The 22,684-nt window shown below is 43.4% G+C and overlaps 2 protein-coding genes across 25 annotated transcripts in view; one reads left to right on the top strand and one right to left on the bottom strand.

The window, feature by feature from the left end:
- Window positions 1-3,754: 3,754 nt before the first annotated feature.
- Window positions 3,755-9,693, bottom strand: LOC310831522 (uncharacterized protein; the record flags this gene model as incomplete). Its single annotated transcript, XM_083712134.1, has 3 exons — window positions 3,755-6,578; window positions 6,841-9,454; window positions 9,612-9,693. 2 exons carry the CDS (start codon window positions 9,691-9,693, stop codon window positions 8,523-8,525), a joined length of 1,014 nt encoding a protein of 337 aa, XP_083568260.1. The 3' UTR covers window positions 3,755-6,578; window positions 6,841-8,522.
- TCF12 (transcription factor 12) overlaps window positions 8,404-22,684 on the top strand; it is a 137,777-nt gene continuing 123,496 nt past the window's right edge. For 12 of the 24 annotated variants that reach the window (XM_083712595.1, XM_083712596.1, XM_083712594.1 and 9 more), the window contains exons 1-3: window positions 8,915-9,043; window positions 9,895-9,991; window positions 10,827-10,899. In XM_083712595.1, coding sequence (XP_083568721.1) covers window positions 9,911-9,991; window positions 10,827-10,899 — 154 coding nt within the window. In that variant the 5' untranslated portion in view covers window positions 8,915-9,043; window positions 9,895-9,910. Of the gene's footprint in view, window positions 8,505-8,914; window positions 9,044-9,894; window positions 10,031-10,826; window positions 10,900-22,684 lie in introns of those variants that run through there. The other 12 variants (XM_083712619.1, XM_083712618.1, XM_083712613.1 and 9 more) reach the window with 5 other exon arrangements.

Here is a 22,684-nt window from a genome sequence, read left to right as displayed (position 1 = left end):
GAGGTCCGTTCTTAACCTGAAGCACCACTTTAGCTAATGGGGCCTCCTGCTGCCGCCACGCGATTTCTGTTCTCATCCTGAAGCAAAGTTCTTAACCCGAGGTACTATTTCTGGGTTAGCAGAGTCTGTAACCTGAAGCGTATGTAACCTGAGGTTCCACTGTAACTAACCCACTTCCAACAGCACATTATTCAACAAGAGTAGACCTATCTTAACCCCTCACCCTTCTCCATCAAACTAAGGCTCCCTGCTGCTTTTGCTACACGGACTCAGCAAGCCTTTCTTCAAGTTCCTCCTGGGACAAGGTCTCCTAGAGCAGCCAGAACCGGTACATGGGCCGGAGGAGGGGGCCGGCCCGGAGGAGAGAAAAGGCCCTGCGCGCCCGCCGCTTCCTTCCAAGCACACCTGAAAGCCCTTTGTGTGAAAGCGGTGCAGCCCCGACACTGCTTGGGTCTGGGCCCGAGATGAGGCGAGGAGGGCCGCCGCCCCCTTCCCCCGGGGCTCCAGCCGTCTCCCCATCCCCAGAGAGGGAGCTTCCCGCCAAACCAGGCCCAGTCCTCGCCCGCCTCCCCTCGCCGGCCGCTGGGCCACCCTCGCCAGGCGAAACCCAGGCCCATACAGGCCTCACTCTGCACAGCCGCCCCGCAGGCAGGCCCGCCGAGGAGGAGGAGGCGGCGGCGGCGGGGATGGCGAGCTGGCCTGCCTAAGCCACGGGGTCACCGCCAGGCCGGGCTTCCCTCCCAGCCAAGATGGCGGCGGCGGCTGCGGTCTCGTAGGCAACAATCCCTCCTGAGGGACCACCGTGAGGGAGAGCAGGCCCGGGCCGGGCGGGCGAGGGAGGGAAGGGGCTTACCGTGCTGCGCCTGAGGAAGGAGGAGGCGCGGAGGGGAGGCGGCGCGCGGGCCGCCCGGGAGGGTGGAGGAAAGAGCGGGGCAGGACGAGCCTGTGGAGGCGCCGCGGCAGCAGCGACGACGGAGGCAGCAGCAGCAGCGCCGCCTCCAACTCCTCCTCCTCCTCCTCCGCGGCCTCCTGGCGGCGGGCGGGCGCGCGAGGGGCGTGGCGTGAGGCCGCCGGGCCGCCCTCCGCTCCCCTCAGGGCGGCCGCAGTCCCAGGCGAGGGCGGAGGCAGCTCCGGGTACCAGCCGCTGGGAGAGGCGAGGAGGACGGCCCTCCCTTCTCCCCCCCCCCCCCGAGGCCGAATAACGCGAGAGGAAGGCGCTGTCGACGCAGCGCGGAGGGTTTTAGGCTGCGGAACTGATCGCCACAAGACGGGGGAGTGGGGCGCGTCAAGCGGTGCCGGATTTACGTATAAGTTAAACAAGCTATAGCTTCGGGTCCCACTCTCTTGGGGACCCCAAAAAAATTTAAAGGGGAAAAAACTGGATGTACATTTCCAAAATATAAGATAAAAAACAAATTTAAAAAAACCTACATGCAGCAACATGTTTATGTTGTGAAGGTTCCTATGATGTAAGTAATGGGCCCCGCCTGCTAGCCTGCTCCCTAAAATATCACTAGTTTGCTCATTTCTATATTAGGTATAGGGTGACTACATTCTGCATGGACTGGTTGCATGGCAACATGGGCAAATGGCTTTAGATACCTATTAGGTCCATAATTTACCATATAGCATATATTCAACACAAAAAAACAGCAACAATTTTTTGTTGACAAAGGACAGCTGGACATATAAAGGACACCATTACTTTCAGTAGCTTAGGGCCTCATCAAACCTAAATCCGGCCCTGGGGGTGTGTGATGATGGCAGCTGAAATATGCTCAGAGTCAAGAGTGTATTTCATGCTTTTTATTCCGCTCATTTGACAGCTGAGACAAAAAGAATCAGGCCCAATAGACAGGATACTGGAAAAGATGAGGTGAGGAGGAATGGAAGTTCCCCCAGAATGTCTGCTTTATATACAGTACATTATTTACACAATGGGCCCCACGTGATTCGCTAATTCCAGGATTCTCCTGTAGGCCAATCAGGTTGCGGATTCACTTCCACCTGGAGCTGGATTGGGTGGCTCCTGTGGACGAATCAGACTGCTGCATTCTGGATCCTGTTGTTCTAGGACCAATCAGACTGCTGCCTTCTGGATCCTATTGTTCTAGGACCAATCAGACTGCTGCATTTTGGATCCTATTCAACTCAGTACATAACAGCGGCCAACTTGGAGGGCTTTATAAAGGGGTGAGGCAAAAGTCATGGGGGACAAAGGCTATCGGGGACAAATAACTCGGACACATGGCTGCTTTTGAGCGTGTCTCTTGCTCATGGGCTTCCCATAATGGGCACCTGGTTGGTCCCTGTGGATGCCGGACTGAATGGCCCCTTTGGCCTAATCTGGCAGCCGTGCACTTCTCATGCTCTCTCAGAGGCACTGACTCTACCTGCCAGTCAAGCTGAACCTGTTGAATTGCCTTCCAGGCAACTGTCCAAAGCATAGGAGCCCTGCTGCCAGGAATGCCACATTCACTTGGGACTCTTCCTTTTGTGGCTGCTATCTTGTTCTACACACCCACCCAGGACACAACACTCCCTTCTGGCTTGGGGAAAGTGAAGAGAAAACAGATGAAGAGAAACCTCAATACCCCCCGTCCCCACCCCTTGTATAAAGCATCCCAAATGGCTAAATGGCTGCTTTTTTTGCCCTTAAACCTCTTGGGCTCACATTTGCAGCCTGATTCAGCTACAGGCCTCCGCTCAGATTAACTCTCCTCTTAAAATCTGTATTATTTTAATTGAATAAACCAGCTAGTTGATGGAATTTACTCTGTTTCCTTCCCTTGCAACCTTTATTTTTGTGCAAAGGATTTTTCAACACTGCCTCAGGAAGCTGGTTCTGGACATTTGGGCAGATGGAGTGGAGATGTCAAACTTCTGCAACACATAGATACTTATCCAAGTTTGACAATGCTTTAAAATGTCATATTTATTCATATTTTTCGTGTGAAAGCTATTCGTATACTTTACTCAAATCCAGGATTACCCACCAGATGTGCCAATCCCCAAAATTAGTTTTTTCAGAAGACCATGTTCAAGTCAGTGGAAAAGAGCTCATCACTTTGACAATTGAAGACAGGCTAATATTTTATTTTTCAGCCAGCTGATAAGGCTAGAGAAATGGCAGTAAAGGGTGGCAGCATTATTTTTTCTGAGGCTGCTTTCCATTCAGAATTGTTACATCAGGGAACAACTGTAACTTATACTTTCAACAAGTCACATTTTCTGGGACAAGGAGTGTCTGAATGCAAGAAAGAGAAAAAGCAGCACAGATTTTTCTGACATAAATTCTGTTTGTTAAGGCATTCCACTCTAAAGCTTTATAACTCTTAATTTGCTCTTTATTTCAAATGCAACTATTTCACAAGCTGCTATGGTTTTCTGTAACATGCCCCTCCTGGAAACTACAGCATATAAAAGGTTAGGGTGTCAATTGAGAGATAGCCTTTTCCCCTTTTATTTATTTTTAGCTTGCTAGCTTTGTAATGGACAATGATGCTTAGCTGATGAGTTTAGCTGAAGATGCTTGCTAAATGGCTTCTGATCACTTGCTGTTTGTCAATGAATGCCAGTGACTAGTGGCTGCTGACCTAGATGGGATGTACGGTAAATATAATAAAGCATTTTAATCACATATGGAGATAAGTTGTGGATATTATTTGGAGCCACCATGCCTGCACTGCATTCTAACAAATTTCAGTCTCCCTGCACTCTTCTTGCCCCCACAAAATAATCTCAGTCCCAAAAGTTGATTTTTCAAAATTATTTTACTGAGGTTCATTACAGATACATGTCAAGAAGTACAATTAACACAAAGAAAAAACAATAAACTGAATAAAATGCAAACTATTAACTATTCAGGTGGCAAGCCCAGGGTGTAGCTATGCAGCAGTAAGAAAAAAAAAAGGTCAATTGCACTGGAGAAATACCTTCAATCAGCAAAGTATGGTGTATATGATCAATAAAGCATTAATCTCTCTCAATCAACACCCACTGCTCTAATTACCCAAATTTGACCATCAATAACGACTGGCACATTTATATTGCTTTGGTTGTTTTGTTTTGTTTTTCTTCCTCATGAGATTTCACATAGGAAAAAGCAAGTATCATAAAAGAACTATTCAAAATAATGAAGAAAGCCTACTATTCTGTTGCTATGGAATGGTGAGAGGAGATGAGTGGCTGCTACAATGGATGCTTGTTCCTTCCAGTGTTGCTGAGCCATTATCGCTTCTTAGTATTCTGGAAAGCTGCAGGCTATAAAGCAAGCCAGATGATGACTAGGGCACAAGTGATACAAGTCTTGTTTTGATGTTGCCCAAACACCAGTTAGGGCACATAATTGTGCTTACCATGCTGCAGTACAGGTGGCAAAGATGACACATTTTGCAAACTGCACTGCAACCTCAAATAGCCAGCCAGCGGAACACTTTCAGTCAGTCCAGAGTTTGCCAACTCCCAGTATGGGGAAAAACCCGTGTTATCCTTAAGGACCCACTAGCTATACTTTTGGTGGATAAAGCCACTCTACTTTCAAAAGAACTTGACTCTATGGTTGTTGCAGTTCCAACTGAAGTATTAAATGCCAAGCCATTCAATCAGGAAACAATTTAAGAAATCACCAATTTCTTTGTATCAGGTAAAATGCTGTTCCTTCCATCTGTGCTAAAAGTATTATTATTTACGTATTATTATTTTTATCTCACCCTTCCTTCCAAAGGAGCCCAGGACAGCAAATGCACAAATGATAAATAAATCTAAAAAATATTCCCAATGCTAATTACACAGAAAGAAGTTGCTTACATGGACATTATGGGATGAAAGCGGGGAGTGCTTACAGCATCTACCAGTTTTTAATTTTGATGGACAGTTCAACTGCCTTGCTTTCATTTTCATTTATACAGACAAAATCATTTGCAAAGGACATAGCACTGATCTTTAAGAGATCTGGTCCATTTGCAGTATATGTTCCATGACTGACATCAACACTCAGCTAACAATGGCAACTAGTGACAGAAGCAAAGTTGAATAATGGGGCAATGTATAAATGCTTATATATAGGTGCTTATGGGTCATTCCTTATATTTGAAGCTCCCTCAAAAAATCTAACAAAGCCTGCTTTTCATTTGGAAGTGGAAAAGGCCAAGTTCTTTGGAAGAACTTAAATGGGCAAGAATCAGTTACTATACAATGAGAAATAGTGCAGTGTTATTTATTTCACTAAAGGTTAGTTTGTCATTTGTAACCTTTAATGAGTCCATGGATCCTACAGATTAGGGCTGCAAACCCTATACTGTACTCAGTTTCCTGGATACAAGCCTCACTGCACTCAATGATCTTAACTTTTGAGTAGATATTTATGGTATTGTGCTGCACGACTACAGTTGTGTGCATACTTAGTTGGGAATACATCCCTCAGACGTTAGAATTGCTCAAGATTGGGTTGTGCATAGCTGTTTTTAATTTTTTGTTAATTATCTATAGATATTTGCTCATGCTGGTGGCCAAGACGCTGTAGACATTTTGTCATCTCGCTTTTTGACGATGCAGTGACTTATTGATTGGTACCGTTGCCTCATCCATCACTGGCACACACTTGACTCAAAAGGTAGTGACACATTTGATTTCTTTCCACCCCCACGTTGCACAAAGGCTTAGAGCAGACTATTAAAAATAATGTACTGCCTGTATGTGAAGCAAATACTGTTGTCATCGTTACTTAAACCTTTTTATGCACCAATCCTAAAAATGCTGACATGCCTATGTTGGTAAAATTGATGTGTCTGTACCAGAGCAAGTAGATGTAAGATGACATTGATGTGTTTTTTTCCTTTTTTTGTGTCATGCCCCACACTACCTCCTGTGGCACATGTAAATCACCTCCAGTAACATGCAAGCTCTTGAATTTGTGCAAATACTCTTTACATTAATTTCTATTTATCACATTTTTATCCCATACTTCTTTCAAGCTCAGAGCAATATATGTAGGAGGTTGTCTCATTTTATGTTCACAATAACCTCAGGGTCAGAGCTAAGGGTCTGAATATACACAATATGCTAGCTGCACTGTACATAAACAACCTTCAGTTATTTTGGTGGACCAGAAATAAAGACTTGAATGACTAAGATGAAATAAAGTAACTAACAGAATTAATACTTCTAAAACCACCTAATGATCTAACCCCCACTGCTGTCAATGCATGAAATCTGTTGCTATTGCATCCCTGATAGCTGACCATCCCCTCTCTGCAAATAAATCTCTACCTTTCTTCAAGGTAGGCTGTTCACTGTTGAACAACTCTTACAATCACACCATTCTTCCTGTTTTGTTTATCTCCTTTTTCCTGCATTTTAAGTCATTCATTCAGTTCCTACCAACTGGATCAATGGAAAACCTATTTGCTCCATCATTTATGTGAGAGCCCTTGAACTACAGGTATTTGAAGCCTCTTTTCCAGGCTCAACACACCCAACACCTTCAACCTTTCCTCATTGTGACTTATTACAGATAGGTAGCCGTGTTGGTCATGGGACACAGGTGGCGCTGTGGGTTAAAGCCTCAGCACCTAGGACTTGCCGATCGAAAGGTCGGCGGTTCGAATCCCTGCGGCGGGGTGCGCTCCCGCTGCTCGGTCCCAGCGCCTGCCAACCTAGCAGTTCGAAAGCACCTCCGGGTGCAAGTAGATAAATAGGGACCGCTTACCAGCGGGAAGGTAAACGGCGTTTCCGTGTGCGGCTCTGGCTCGCCAGAGCAGCGATGTCACGCTGGCCACGTGACCCGGAAGTGTCTCCGGACAGCGCTGGCCCCTGGCCTCTTAAGTGAGATGGGCGCACAACCCCAGAGTCTGGCAAGACTGGCCCATACGGGCAGGGGTACCTTTACCTTTACCTAGCCGTGTTGGTCTGCCATAGTCAAAACAAAAAAAATACTTCCAGTAACACCTTAAAGACCAACTAAGTTAGTTCTTGGTATGAGCTTTCGTGTGCATGCACACTTCTTCAGGTATCTGAGTACAGCACCTCCACCCCAGTGATTCTTAGATAACTGTCATTCAAATACATTTTGCCTTGGATAATGGAGATAGAACATAGCCATTGTGGCTAATAGACACTGATAGCCTTATCCTCCATGAATTTGTCTAATCCTCTTTTAAAGCCATCCAATGGGATCACTACCTCTTGTGGGAACTAATTCTATAGTTTAAGTATGCACTGTGTGAAGAAGTACTTGTCTCTGTCCTAGATCTTCCTACCATGTATAAAATTCTATACACCTCTTATGTCTCCTCTTACTCACCTTTCTTCTAAACTAAAAAGCCCCATATGTTGCAACTTTGTCCTCCTGATAATTTTGGTTGCCCTTTTCTGAACCCTTTCCAGCTCACACAATATCCATTCTGAGGTGAAGTGAGTAGACCTGTACATACTTTTATTTTCAGTTCCTTTCCTTAATTCTTAATGTGGAGTCTGCCTTTTTTTCAGCTGCTGCACAATGGATCAACATCTGCATCGGAGTATCTACTACAACCCAGTGTTTTATTCCTGGGAGGCACCACCAGTTCAGACCCTATGAGCATATATGTGAAACTAGGATTCTTTGCCCCAGGTCCAGCCCTTTACATTTTTGTTTGCATTGAGTTGCATTTGTCATTTCACTTCCTGTCCAGCCAGGTAGGAGAAATCCTTTTGGAGTTGCTTGCAATCCCTTTTCTTACTTTGTCAAAAGCTTTCTGTAAGTCTAAGGACACATAGTAAGCTATCAACATGCTTATTGACATTCCCAAAGGCATCTAAAGGGTTAGTGAAGAAGCTGTGGTGGCTCAATAATTCTGTTTTTAATATTGCTTTCCAGCCTGTAACTGGGGAACTTTTGGCCATCCAGATGTGGCTGAACAAGAACTCCAATCTTTCCTTCCCATGGTTGCTGGGGCTAATGGGAGTTGTAGTTCTGCAACACCCAGAGGGCCAAACGATTCCTTTTTGAAAACTGATGCCACTTTTTGGAGGCTGATCTTACGGATAAGCTGCATGTTTTTGTTACAAAGCCAACAGGAGAAGTCGAAGCAACACAGCATCTGGTGGAGCCTCCAGGACCTGGCTATTCTGAGGGAGCCACGAGGCTCGGGGTTGCTTTTCCTCGGCTGGCCCTCTAGAAAGAAGCGAAGCCTCCCCTTCCCGCCGAGAATCAAGACTGAGGCAGCCGGAGTTAAAACTCCGCGCCTCTCTTCGGTGCCTTTACGCGGGGCAAGTCCCGTTGCGCTCAGAGCCGCGCTTACTCCCAAGGAAGCCGGCTGGGTACCAGGTCCCTGAAGCGCGCCTGCGGCAGGAAGTAGCGCCGGGGCCGCCCGCCCGCCCCGCCCGCCCGCCCACCTGGGCTTCCTGGCTCCTCGGCGCCCGCTTCTTCGCTCGCTGAGGGGAGAAGAGGCAGGCGGGCGGGACCTGGCAAGGAGACGAGGCCGACGGCCGGAGAAGAAGCGCCCGCTTTCTCCCTGCTCCAGGTCTTTACCTCACAGAGACTAAGTGAGGGCCGCTGGCCTTATTAAGGCGGCGGCGGCAGCACTCGTCAGGCAGAGAAGGGTTAATCGCCGCCGCGCTCTTCGCGGCGCTGCTGCTAAGGTTGCTGCCGCCGCCGCCGCCGCCAAGCGCGGAGGGATACAGAGCAGGAACCTTGAACGTGGCGGTGCTGAGGCCCCGAAGCCCAAAAATGTCTGCCTGAGGGGAGGCCCCGCAAGTTCCGTCGAGACGGGGCGGGGGAGCAAGAAAGGCAGACCGGCAGGCGCGCGCGGGCGGGGGAAGGAAAGGGAGGCCACGGGCGGCAGTCGACGGAGCGGCCGAGCGCGAAGAGGGCAGGAGGAAGAAAGAAAAGGACGGACGGGCTGAGGGAGAGGAGAGCGCGCGGCATTCTCGCCCCTCCGCTCCGTCTTCCTCCGCTGCTGCTGCTGCTCTCCTGACTGACTCCGGGGCGGTGGCGACGCCGCCGCCGCCGCCGCCTTAGAAGAAGAGCCACTTGGACCCGGGCAGCGGGGCCGGGAACCGGGTAAAGGCAGGCAGGCGTCGCGGAGGGAGGGAGCGGGAGAAGCGGGCAGGGGTGGGGACCGAGGGGAAGGGAAGCCGGTGGCGGCCGGAGGGGGCTCCCTCCCCGCTCGGAGGGAGGAGAAGCGGGGACGCGCACGGCCCGGGGCGCGCGCCTGGTGCTGAGAGGCTCCGGCGCCCTGTTTTGGGAGGCGGTCGGGGCCGCGGGATGGGCGGGCAGGAGACCCCCTCTCGGCGCGGGGGCGGCGGGGCTGCTCCTCTGGCTCTCCCGCGCAGGCCCCTCCGCGCCCCCGCCCCCAACTAGCGGCCCCGGTTCCTACACACGCGCCGCGTTCTCCAGTTCTCTTTCCCGCGAAAAAACCCTTAAACTTCGGGTTCCTGACGGCGCTTGGCTGGCGGAGAGGTGGGCGAGAGACTTATTGTTCGCAGCCTCGTCGAGGGGAGGGAGTCGAGCGCCTGCCCGCCTTTCCCTCGGCCCACCCGCTCCCTTCCCCGCTCGGCCTGCTTGGAGGACTTTGCCTCCGCTTTATTCTTCCCATTCTGGGCTGCTCCTCTTAGGCATCCCCTCTTGCCCGCTTCCCGAGCCCGGGCTTCCAGCTCAGTGGCGCGCCTTTCATCCCCAAGGCGAGGATTAAATTCTGTGGATGCGAACATCTCCGGGATGGAGGAGGGAGGGAGGAAAGAAACTTCCACGGAGTTGGCTCTGCTGCTGCTGCTGCTTTTGGTTGCTTTTGAGATGCGGGGGAAAAGAGAGAGAACGATCTTTGGCTTTGCGAGGGGCTGCTCAAGGCTGAGGATGCCGTCCTCCTTGTTTTGGTTAACGCGCCTCTTCCTTTCCCTTTTGTTGCCGCTTAGGACCCTCCGTAAGTGGATGAAGATGAATCCTCAGCAGCAGCGGATGGCCGCTATAGGGACAGACAAGGAATTGAGCGACCTGCTGGACTTCAGCGCGGTAGGATATTCTTCGAAGTCTTCTTATGGCTTCTCCACGGTAAAGCGGACCGAGAAGTGGGGCAGCTGCGTGCAGGGCTTGGTTGCTTCTGGCTCAGCCAAAGGGGATAATAAGTAATAAGTAGACTCCCGTATTGAAGGCTCTGGGTCAGTCATCTGAACTGGTTAAAATCCAGCTGACCCATAGATAGCCATTGGATAGCTTTTCTCGTTTGTTTTCCACAGATAGCTCAAAGGGTGTTTGTTTTTTTTTGTAAAAATGCAGTGTAGGTAATGGGGAGGGGGACCCCAAGCAGCTTAATCCTAATCCTATTTGCTCAGAAGAGTGGGACCTGTCTTCATGTATCCATAATTAGGGTTGTAGTCTCAGTTCAATTCTGCGCATGTTTGCTCAGAAGTAAACCTCATTGAGTTGAATTGGACTTACTCCCAGGTAAGTCTGTGTAGGATTGCAGCCCTAGTATCTTTATTCCTGTTTTGCACTGTAATATTAGATTGGAAGCAAGTCATGATGTCCCACAATGTCTTACATTATTATTTTTTAAATCAAGTGTATTTTGTGAAAGTAAAATACAGAATACTTACTTGGCTTTGTTAGGTTATCCTGCACTTGTAGTATTTTGACCAATAGACCTATTATATTGAGTAATAAACTGGACATGTTACTGACCTTAAAAATTGTACCACTAATTCTCTGTGTTATGAAACATTTTTAAGCACAGTTAATGCTATTAATTTTTCTATGAATGTATTCCCAGCTTTTTTACATTCCAAATATACATAACTGAATTAGTTTTCATTCCATGCTGACTGAAATGCATCCACTTGTTTTGCAGATGTTTTCTCCACCTCTTAATAGTGGGAAAACTAGACCAACAACACTAGGAAGCAGCCAGTTCAGTGGATCAGGTAAGAGGCAGCTGAAAAACATAAAAGTTCAAGAGCAATGCTGTTGTATTATGTTATATATAAAATCTTAATTTGTATATGACAAACTTTTGTGGATGAATTATATATTGTTTTCAGGGAGTTAAAACAAATGCAGTGTAAACACTTTAAAAATGAGTTAGTTTTCTGCAGGAATCTCTAGTTTGTTGATGCTGTGGAATGAGTTTAAAGGTTAATTCAATTGAGAATATTGGGTTTGCAGGAAGACAGGTATTCGTGAAAATGTGGATATTATTTTTTGTCAGTAATTTGGGATTATATTATTTCTTTTGAATTTTTAAAAACTTTTAGTGACTTAAGTAACACTAACATAAATTCAAAATATTGAAGTTGAAAGCCTTTTATGTAATTGATACAAAATTAAGGCATAAAGCAAGACTAGAATAAAGTACAGCTAAATAGCGAAAGCAGCGTTTTGTTTCTAGAGTTCACCTGGCCAAATTAAGTAGGAAAAGAGAGGCAAATGTATAATGTAGATTGACCAGATTGAACAGATGTGTATTTATGTGTGCATAAACCATTTAAATTGGGAGAGGAAGTATTTGCTGAGGAAATAAAATTTGAAATTGAGTTGTATTGAAGATGATGCTTTTCTTTAAAAATGCTGTAAATTGTAATGGCAGCAGTGCAGAGCTGTTCTTCTGTGTTCAGTGCTCCTAGAACCTTGTGCCTAAAACATGTTTTCTGGCATTCTTCTCTCTTGCATATGTTACGTATACTTTCATATCCTACTTTAAATTCACAGTAGGCATAATTGAGCTACAGATTTAAAATAGATGACTATTTTAGTTTGACCAGTGTAGAATGATATGAGATTGCATTATTGGAAAGCATTTTCAGAGAATTGTGTTGATCTGTTGTACTTGTTGTCTTTTATAGATAAGGAAAATAAAACATATTATCAAATGCTACATTATTAGTTTTGGAAGCACTGTTGCATTTTTATTTGTGTTGACTTCTAATTGTCAGGGGTAATCTAGTAAGTATTTCCATAATCTAACTGGGAATCTGAGTCTTGTCCGTCCTCACAAATCTTTGGTATTCTATCTAAACTTGAATTACCCAAGGAGATTAACTTCTGAATGGATAAAAAGGAAGCTGGTCTGTCTACTAGTTTTGAGTCTTTTAATATTGCTGCAGCCAAGTCTGAATTAAACTCTCAATGAAAGTTTTGTTGAATGAAAATTAATATTTAGATTGCTGTTGGATAATTTTAAAAATGTTTTGATATATTTCATAATAGACCCAGTGTAGACATTATGCTTCCTGGTGTCTAATCATAGTGAAGTGATTTGGAGTGCCTTGTGTGCTTGCAGTTTTCTTTGTCATGTGGACATTTCTTCCCCTACTTTATTTAAGAAATAACTATTAATAGCATTATATTTCCATCAGTGATATTGTTAATCATAGTTAAGCCAAACATAACTTTCAAACTTGTAACTATGGTTATTGAACTGCTGTTGGAGAATACAGATAAAGAAACATAACTGTGCTTTAATTTTCCTGTACAGCTTGATGTGGAGTTGCAAGTATATGCCATTTTTCTTTGGGAAATGAATATGGCTGCAAACAGGAAGCTTCCCTAGGCTTTCTAATTTCCTAGAAAATAGCAGCTGCAAGCAGCTGCAATTGTACCATAGTATACACAGTTTTCTGAAGCAGAGTTATGGAAGCAGAGAATGACAATCTGTTTTCAGCATATAAATGTGAGAGGCTTATTTTATTGAAATATATACCATATTCATTATATAACCTTAAACATATATTTTGAGATTTGTCTATAATTTCAAAATGTCTAGATTTCATGTTCACAAGTAACCCTCACATCTGCATCTTTTCTGTTAAATATTAATGTAAATCTTCTGAATCTCAGTAGTGGTTTTGTGCTTTGTGCTCAATTTGTTAAAACCTGTTACATGAACCTGAATGGTATTGTCTCTTTCAAAAACCTATAATCTAAAACTGAGACTTGACAAAATCTTCCAGTAAGTTGAATTTTACGTGCATGTGAGAGACATTAATTTTTTAACTTGTTGCAAATAATTTGCAACATGAAGTAAGTTTGGAATCCTGTGCACATTTATATCAGAATAAGTCACACTGAATACTCAGTGACTACTTAAAAAAGTCAACATGGAAGATTGTGGCTGTGAAATTTACTAGAGACATTAAGGTTCAGTTATCATCTACAGAAAACTTTCATCATTTGTGTCTTGCTGATGGTGAAAGAAGTGCTGCTACTAAGAAGAGCCCTGATAGATCAGGCCAAAACCATATCATGTCCAGCATCCTGTTCTCACAGTGGCCAACCAGATCTTATGGGAAGCTTGCAAGCAAGACCCAAGTGAGATTCAGAGGTCTATTGCCTCGGACAGTGGAGGCAGAACATAACCACCATAGCTAGTAGACATTGACATTCATATTAATGAATTTGTTCAATCCACTTTCAAAGCCAGCCAAATTGGAGGGCATGGCTACCTCTTGTGGGAGCAAATTCCGTAGTATAACTATGCTGTGTGAAGAAATACTTTTTTTGTCTCCCCTGAATCCTCCAACGTTCAACTTTATTGGATGGTTCTAGCTTCTAGTATTATGAGAGAGGGAGAAAAACTTCCAATCTGCTTTCCCTACATCCTACATAAACTCTATCATGCCCCCTTAATCCTCCCCCCACCACAAAACTAAAAAGCCCCAGGTGTTGTAACTTTTCCTCATGGAGTTGTTCCGGCCCCTTTATTATTTTGGTTGCCTTTTTCTGAAAAAATTCCATCTCTAAAATAACCTTTTTTTGAGGTGAGGCAACCATAACACAGATCACATAATACTAATTCTGTTATGACTATGCTGGCTGGCTGTAGATTTCCAAGCCCAATTCAAAGTGCTGGTTTTAACCCATAAAACTCTTTATGGCTCAGGATCTAAATATATTCTGGAATGCCTCTCCTCTTCTGTTGTTTCTATTAAAATGCCATTCTGTCTTTCTATGTGTCTTCACCAGTCTGGATGATTTGTACTAAGGTCTAAGCGTCTACTGTCTGCTTGTGTGAAGCTTGCCATTTGCTTCACAGACAGTAGCTTGTATTTGACGACTGGGCTTCTTAGCTTGAATACGCAGACAGTTTTACCTGGTTAATGGGATCAATTCCAGTTTGTTTTGGAGGTACTTAGTCCCTACCTGGCTTTTAGTCTGTGTGCAGCAGGAGTGATGATACTTTTTCAGTCCCCGGGGGCTGCGTTCTCTTGTGGCAGCTTTCAGTGGCCACTTGTCCTCCTTAAGGGGTCAGAGGCAAAAGTGGGTGGAGAAGTGGGTACAACTCTTAAGTAGGCTGCATTGCAGCCATGCAAATGTCAAAAGCCTCTAAACACCTGTAGGCATTACCACAGGTCAAAGGCACATTCCAGCCAGGACAAAGAATTTGAAGAGGATGCAGGGCTGATGAGGGGTATGGCCTTGGGGCCAGAGCACAGTATTTGGACCCTGCGTCTGAGAATTTCCTCCCTGGCATAGACACTGCCTCAATCTATAGATGATTCATCCCCAGTTGTACTTCGGGGCTTGTTACTGTTAGCATGATGTGATAATGATACACTTACTGGGATTTCATGAATATTTGCAGCACATTCCCTTCGCAGGGAATCGGCAGTTGGATGTTGGCTTCCTGAGGCCTCCTGCATGGGTTTCTGTAGGTGTGGGTTTTCTTCAAGGGGAAGGGTTACTTACAGAGATGTGGAACGAAATGCCATCAGTATGCTCATGGCATGCAGTTGCGTCTCAGATGGCAAGTTTCTTACTTTATGGCAGATGCCACATGAATGGTTCTTATAAAAATATTGTTACTTGTGTTTTGCTTCCTGATGTTTAATCACTGATAAATTGTTTTATGTCTTGTTAGCCCTCTTGAGCTTCTCTGAGGAAATGCAGGCTATAAGGATATATATTACATATATGTTTGTGTGTGCACACTCACGCACACACACAAATTGAATCCGCATAAGGGTGGCTGATGTGGTCTAAACTAAAGTAGTGAAATTACATCAATGATGGCATTAGCCTCTCCTACTTGTTTGTTTGTTTGTTAGATGTAAGGTGTGTCTGGAGTCACCCTCATTTTGGAACAGCAGGCATTGGCAGTGTATAGAAACACACTTTAATGAATGAAATCTGGGAAGAAGGCTGTAACATTCTTTCTTGGGGGGTGGGGTCAAGCTAGTGACAGCTGTTCATGACATCATAGCATTGAGGCTTGACTGTTGCCGTTGGCTTGATGGAGTGGCACTTTATACACTGTTTGGGAGCTGTATTTGATACAGACCAGGGTATCATTGCTATTTGCAGTATCAGTTGATGTCAGTAATGTGGATTTTTTTTGGGGGGGGGTTGTTCTGCCCAGAATGAATGCAGATCTGATTTAGTGTATTTCCCCCCCCAAATATCTATTTTTCAATTTGATTCTAAATATCTGGAAACATTATCTAGTAGCCAAAAGTAATTGAGATACTTGTTTAGAAAATAGATAGATAGATAGTGCACTTAGTGGTTTAAGCGTTGTATTCAAAGCGGGGGTGTTGGGGTGTTTAGAAATATTTCAAAATGGCAATTAGAGTATTAGAGTTTAAGAAAAACGTGAAGATGTTAAGAACCCTTAAGTTGCTGACTTAAATCATACCTGAACAGCTAAAGACATAATATAATATTTCTGGAAATTTTGGAATCACTGAAAAAAATATTTTTTCCCCTGGGGGCTGAAAACCAGAAATGTATACATTACTTTGTTAGCTAACCTTCACTAACAATATATATAACTTACCTAGAATATTCAATTATACTAGCATATTTATGACATTTACAGAGCAATCCGTTGCATGTTTACTCAAAAGGAAGACCTGCTCTGTTTAGTGGTGAGTGTACATAGGATTGTAGCCTCATTAGTATAGTGTCTTGGGCTGCAATCCTGTACCCACATAGCTGGCAGTAAACTCCATTGAATTCAGTGGGGTTTACTTCTGAGTAGACATGTATAGGCTTCTTGTTAGTATTGTAGCAGGATGTTTATGTAGTAAAGGGATGTGGGTGGTGCTGTGGTCTAAACTACTGAGCCTCTTGGGCTTGCAGATCAGAAAGTCAGCAGTTTGAATCCATGCAATGGTGAGCTCCTGTTGCTCTGTCCTAGCTTCTGCCAACCTAGCAGTTCAAAAGCACATGACTGCAAGTAAATAAATAGGTACCGCTGCAGCGGGGAGGTAAACAGCATTTCTGTGTGCTCTGGCACTTGTCACGGTGTCCTGTTACACCAGAAGCAGTTTAATCATGCTGGCCACATGACCTGGAAAGCTGTTTGCGGACAAACACCGGCTCCCTCAGCCGGAAAGCAAGATGAGCGCTTTGATTGGACTTAACCGTCCAAGGGTCCTTTGCCTTTACTTGTACCTATGTAATATTAGTTTGAGTGGAGAGGTGAAAAGGTTGACCACAAGGGAAGAGCCAGGTCAGCAGAGCAGCTTTTAGAATATTCAAATTTAAATCAAAAGAAGGCAAAGATCAATTTGCAAACAGCAAAGGAATGGTAGTATGAAGATGGCAGCACTTCTAGGTATAGAGATGCATATTGGACTTGAATGTTGCATATGTCTGTAGTAAACACAAACCGTCATGCTCTAAGGTTGTAGAGTAAAAAACTACTCATATACCATTCAGTTTGAGTAAGGAAAACCTTGCTTTAAAAAGTATCTCATTTATTTTTTTTAAATGCCAAATATATTTCCCCCCACCAAAATGTCATCTTTTTCAACTAGAAAAACGGGGGGGGGGGGGGAAGGCCTAGGAAAAAAGTCTTGTTTCTCCCCACCCCAATTTCAGGGTTTAACACTTTGTATGCAATCTAATATACTTAGGCAGCCATGTCTGGGCTGAGATTATTTCCTAGTTGACTTGCTGTGCCCCAGAGATTCTGCAGCAAAGTGGCAGTTGGATCATCTGGGAACTGGGAGAGAAGCATTGTAACATTTTTGTTCCCTCAGCACCTCGTGCATATGCCACTAGGGCTGAGGCAGATAGAAACATCGGCAGCAACCACCCAGTGGGAAGTCGTGGTCTGTGTGGAACTGACTTCTAGCTGCTTCAGCCATCAGTTCAAGACCAGGAGATTGCAGAATGGCATTTGTTGTAACATACAGAACAAGGGGATTTAATAAAAACACACCTTTGTCTGCTGTAGTTTCTGTTGTGTCAATGTTTATTTCATTATGTTTTAAATACATGGTAAGCCATCTCAAGAACTTCAGTTAGTAAGTGGGGTATACTTAATAATATACATTATATAATAATAATAATAATATACATGCTTACTATTAATAGTCACCTGAAACAGCTAGGCACAACTTTACTGTTCAGTTTTTCTTTTATCCATCCCTGCTACCTTCTGTGACTTTATTCATATTGTGAGTGAATTTTTAGCTCTCCATGTTTAAATGTCAATAAGTGGTTTTTATCTCAAGCTCCTCTGAAGAAAGGCAGGATATAAGTGTTTTAAATAAATATGAGTGATGTGTTTGTTTGTTGTGTTAAAAATGTTATGAGACATTGTATTCTGTATGTAGGTAGAATTTCTGGCCTACAATAATTGGTTGCTGGGAGCAAATTATATTGGTGCCTCATTCTTCACTTCAATTCCTAGTTACTGCCTGTGAGTAGTATCTGACAAGCAAAACATGGACTTGGCTTTTACAAGCTGAAGAAAGCACAATATTCTCTGTGTGCTACTGTAATCTTCAGATTGACAGCAGGCTCACATAAATTTTCTGTTGCCTGGAAGATTGCCAAGAGTGTGCTGGCTTCTGAAGCCATCAACAAACTTCTATTATGATGGGACTTGCAAATTTTTAAAACATGTTTTTACTCTGGGTTAAAAATGTGATTGTTGGTTTGCATTGTATCTACATAATACTTGATGGCGACAGCTAGTTCTTGTTTCATCTTTGAATATTGTATTTATGGCTTTTTTAGTTTAATATATTTATAAATGTTAAAGTTAAAAAATTTGCAATGGGGATTGCCTTGGAACCATAAATAATCTGTTCTGTATTCATTGGAGGAAGAGAATGGGTATAATAATTATAGTAGGACAAATTCTTTGTTTATTTTGGCTTTTGAAACTTGGGTTTTGAATTGCATCTGACACTTTAAGGAAGTACTTGAACCTGAGATTGTGTCTAATGTCATGAGGTCTCTGGGAGACCTTTAGGTGGGTCTTCATTATTTTTCTGGATAATTCAGTAGTTGTCTTTTTAGAAAGCATTTAAAGCAGTGGTAGCTAACCTGCAGCCCTCCAGATATTGTTGGACTCCTAATTGCCATCCATCGCAGCCATTCTGGCCAATGGTCAGTGATGCTGAGAGCTGTAGTCCAGCAACATCTGGAGTGCCATTGATTAGACATACCTGTTTTAGAGAGACCTTGGGAAAATTTAAAGAGAGTTGTAGATAAGCCAACTTGTCACCATGTCAAAAGATAAAAACGAGTCTGCCTGCCTCTAACCCTTGTCTTTTCTTGGTGATGAATGCTGCTTATGACTCAGCCACTACAGTGGTACCTCAGGTCTGTGCGTGCGCGGGTCTCGATTCACTTCTTCCGTGCATGCGCGTGATGTCATTTTGACCATCTGCACATGCGTGAGCGGCGAAACCCGGAAGTAGCGTGTTCCGTTACTTCCAGGTTGCCGCGGAGCACAACCTGAAAGCGCTCAACCTGAAGCAACTTCAACCCGAGGTATGACTGTATTAGTAATTGCTTCACTCTCTAGTCTAGTGTAAGATAGCATGCATCAGTTTCTAACTTTGAACGTATTCTTTTGAAAATTTAGTTTATCTTAGCATTTTGTGAGTGACACAATGATTTTTGGCTAACCGTAATGGTCAATTTCTTTTCTTGCAGCAAGGATGAGATAATTGATGATTTTATGACTTGAATGAATGTTTTGTATCTCTACATTTAGAAAACAAAGCTGTGGTTACAAACACAACATTCAAAAGCATAAAGGACATACTTTTGGTGAAGATGTTAACTGAATACTAAGGAAAAGAAACAAAGCAAGCTTTTGTTACATTTTATAATGTGGTGCTATGTATGAGCTAGCTATGCGTCTAAATGTATCCAGTTTTTAGAACTTGTTAGGTTTTTACATGTTGTGGGGATGGTATGGGAGCTGTGCTGAAGAAAGCAAAGTCTTAACATTTTCTAAATAAAACAGAAAAAATCCATTATCTGCTAGGTCCAAGGGTCTCTTTTGATCATACTATCAAGCTTATCTGGATTTGTAAGCGCATTGGTTTTTTAAAGGATTTGAGTATTTTTAATATCTTTGCTGTTTTTTTGTGTGATAACCAGCCTTATATAACCAATGTGCTTGAAGTTTGATTAATACACAAAAGCGTTAATGCCACAGAGTCAGCTGTCTTGCCAGGCTTAGATAGGTCACTCCCCCTCACTTTGAGAGGAAAGTAATCAAGTCCTTTGTTCTCCTTCAGCCTACTTGAAAAGCTCAAGGTTATGTGGTATAAACTGATTGCTCCAAGTTCAGACCGCATGGCTTTTACAAGCTATTATTGAGTTCTATACCAATAATTCAGAAACTTTCACCACTGTAACTAAGCCAAATTTTACCGCCTCTCTTTTCTTACTGATGTATGGAAAAGCACATGAACCTGACATGCAGAGAGTTTGTAAGTAAATCATTTTCAACTTAGTAAACATGTGGTCTTATTCTATACTAGAGGAAGAGGATAATTTTGGAAGGAACTCACAAGGGCATTTTGAAAGGTCTAATAGCTTATATTTCCATGATTTCCTTTGCTGCATATTTTCATAGAATTGTAGAGTTGGAAGGGATCCAAGGGTCATCTAGTCCAACCCCCTGTGATGCAGGACTCTTAGCTAAAGCATCCATGGCAGATGGCCATCCAAACTCTGTTTAAAAACCTTCAAGGAAGGAGAGACCAACACCTCTTGTAGGAGTCTGTTCCACTGCTATTACTGTCAGAAAGTTTTTCCTTTCTTGTAATTTGAAACCACTGGATTGAGTCAACCCCTCCAGAGCAGGAGAAAACAAGCATGCTCCCTCTTTCATGTGACAGTCTTTAAGATATTTGAAGATGACTATCATTTCTCCTCTCAGTCTCCTCTTTAGCCTGGAAAAGTGGAGACTTGAGAGGAGAAATGATAGTATGTTTAGCCTGGAAATACCCAGCTCCTTCAAGCGCTCCTCGTTAGGCTTAGTTTCCAGACCCTTGATCATCTTGGTTGCCCATCTCTGCATATGTTCCATCTTGTCAATATCCAATCTGTTCAGGTCATTTTGAATTCTGACAGTCTTCTGCAGCATTAGCTACCCCTCCCAGTTTGCTGTCATCTGCAAATTGGATGAACATCCCCTCAATTCCTTCATCCAAGTCATTTATAAAGATGTTGAACAACTATGGGCCCAGGACAGAACCCTGCAGCGCCCCACTTGTCACTATTTCCCAGGATTATGAGGAACCATTAATGAGTAATTATTGGGTTTGGTCAATCAACTAGCTACAAATCCACCTAACAGTCACCTTATTCAACCCACATTTTACCAGTTTCCTCATGAGAATATCATGGGGGAATTTGTCAAAAGCCTTACTGAAATCAGGATACACTATGTCCACAGCATTTCCCTGATCCACCAAGTTTGTAATTTCATCATTCCTTTCCTAAATGCTCACAGACTGACAGCTGGATTATCTGTTCTAGGACCTTCCATGGTATTGATGTCAAACTCACAGGTCGGTAGTTACCTGGGTCTTCCTTTTTCCGTTTTTTGAAGATTTGATTTTAAATCTCTGCTCAGGTTCTCTCGACAAAGAGTACTTGTCCCAAACCTAGGTATTGGCATCCAAGGAATTCTCCTTTTGTATACCTTTTTATTTTCCTTGCCAACCAACAGTTTTTGTATTTAACTTGGATTTAATTTTATCACTATTGTTGTTTTTATTCTTTTAAATCTATTTTTGCAGTATCGTAAAACATCTAGAATGTCTAATGAGACAAGTGGGTGATGTATAAGCATAAAAGTGCTGCTCTGCTTTAAGGAAGGGGCCTGGGGAAATTAAAAGTTAGTTTCAAATGTGCTAGTTGCAGGATAGCACTATTGCAATGGCATTATGTCTGTTGCTTCACAAGAATGTTGGCTCATTTTGTCAGGAAAGGAAGGCTAGAACAAAGCACACTTGAAAGTTCCCACCAACGCTTCCGCCCCCTGGGCCATCTTTTAAATGGATGTGGGAATGTCTCTCACTACACTGGTACAAGACCTCCAGAAATCTTCCTTGTATAGAGCCATATGTCATATGCAAATGCAGTAAAAAATTGTTGATTAATGACCTCACCTTGAAAGTTAGTTTGCAGCTCCTGCTAATGGAGCTGTGATAATAAATTGAAATTGACAGCTGCCAATTTCAAGTGATAAAATTGACTGCTAAAATTTAAGATCCTTTCTTTGGAGCCTCTGAGATCAGAGATGTTTCAATATGACACTCTTTCTGGTGGCATATGCAGTGACAAGAAAAGGCTCCAAATTTAAAAAGTGCTGAATTTTGCATGCAAATTAAGAATCTTAGGATTGTGCTCCTAGTTTTCCTTCCTTTGCAGCCATTCATTGAATATGAATGTGATACCGTACCTGGGAAATGTGGCGGTACTTCACCCCAAGCAACCTGGCAGCCCAACCTCCAATGCCTGATGGGCCTAAATAGGATTGTGGCAGTTGTGATTGGTGGGGTGGTACAGGTAGGGTGGCATTGCTCTTTTCCCTTCTAAACACTGAATGTCTTCAGTTCTTCAGAGGGAGAGCTGTGGGGAGTTCAGCGTGTTGTGACATGTTGCCAATCCAACACGTCTGTCACCATTCGTGCAGTGTAGTGAGCTTCCTGTGACTCCCTTTCAGTAACAGGCAGCAATGCTTAGTGTTTGGAAGCAACAGTGCCCTACCTGCGTGCCATACTCAGTACTACCAACCAGTGGCATGGAAGTTCCTCACCAGTGCTGTAGATGTCCCTCTTAAATTATATCTTATAAACATCTCAAAAGTGTGTCTTTACGAGTTCAGGTTTATCATATCCAGTGATATCCCTAAGTTCCAGCAGATCCTGCAATAGAAGCTGGATTTTACCTTTTAGAGCCCTAAAAGGTCTTGATTTAACACTGTTGCCAACCCAAGTCATCCTGTCAGTTGAGATGCTAGAGGGCCCTCAACGGATGTGATCTTGGACAGGATCTGTTTGGGCTATAAACTGGAACTGTCTCTTCCAGCTCCTACTTTATGGGAGTCTCTCCCAGTGAAGCTTGCTGATATCTGTTCAACACAGTGAACCTTTATAAAACCTTTATAAAACTGGTCAAAACTGGCTTATTTACCTTATGTTTTGTTTGTATTTAATTGTTACTGTTCTTGTTCTACAATAAAAGGGTTGGAATTTGAGAATAGTATACATTTTGTATATTTTGCATAGGTGTTTTATTCTAGGGCATAGAATATTTTTTTCAGGCACCTTTTCCAGCCAGCTAATATTACCATAACACAGAAGATTCATGTTAATACAACAATTGAGGAGTCTTTCTTCAAGTTACAATTAACGTTATTATATCAAACTGAAAACATGAAATTTAGACATTAATACTTATAAACCTTGTTACAGTTAAATGTAATCAAATGAATTTATATGCTTG

This window comes from Podarcis gaigeae (genome assembly GCF_964106915.1).
Source record: "Podarcis gaigeae genome assembly, chromosome: 14".
Taxonomy (NCBI): domain Eukaryota; kingdom Metazoa; phylum Chordata; class Lepidosauria; order Squamata; family Lacertidae; genus Podarcis; species Podarcis gaigeae.
Note: the sequence above shows the minus strand (reverse complement) of the source record. Positions and strands in the feature narration are given on the sequence as shown.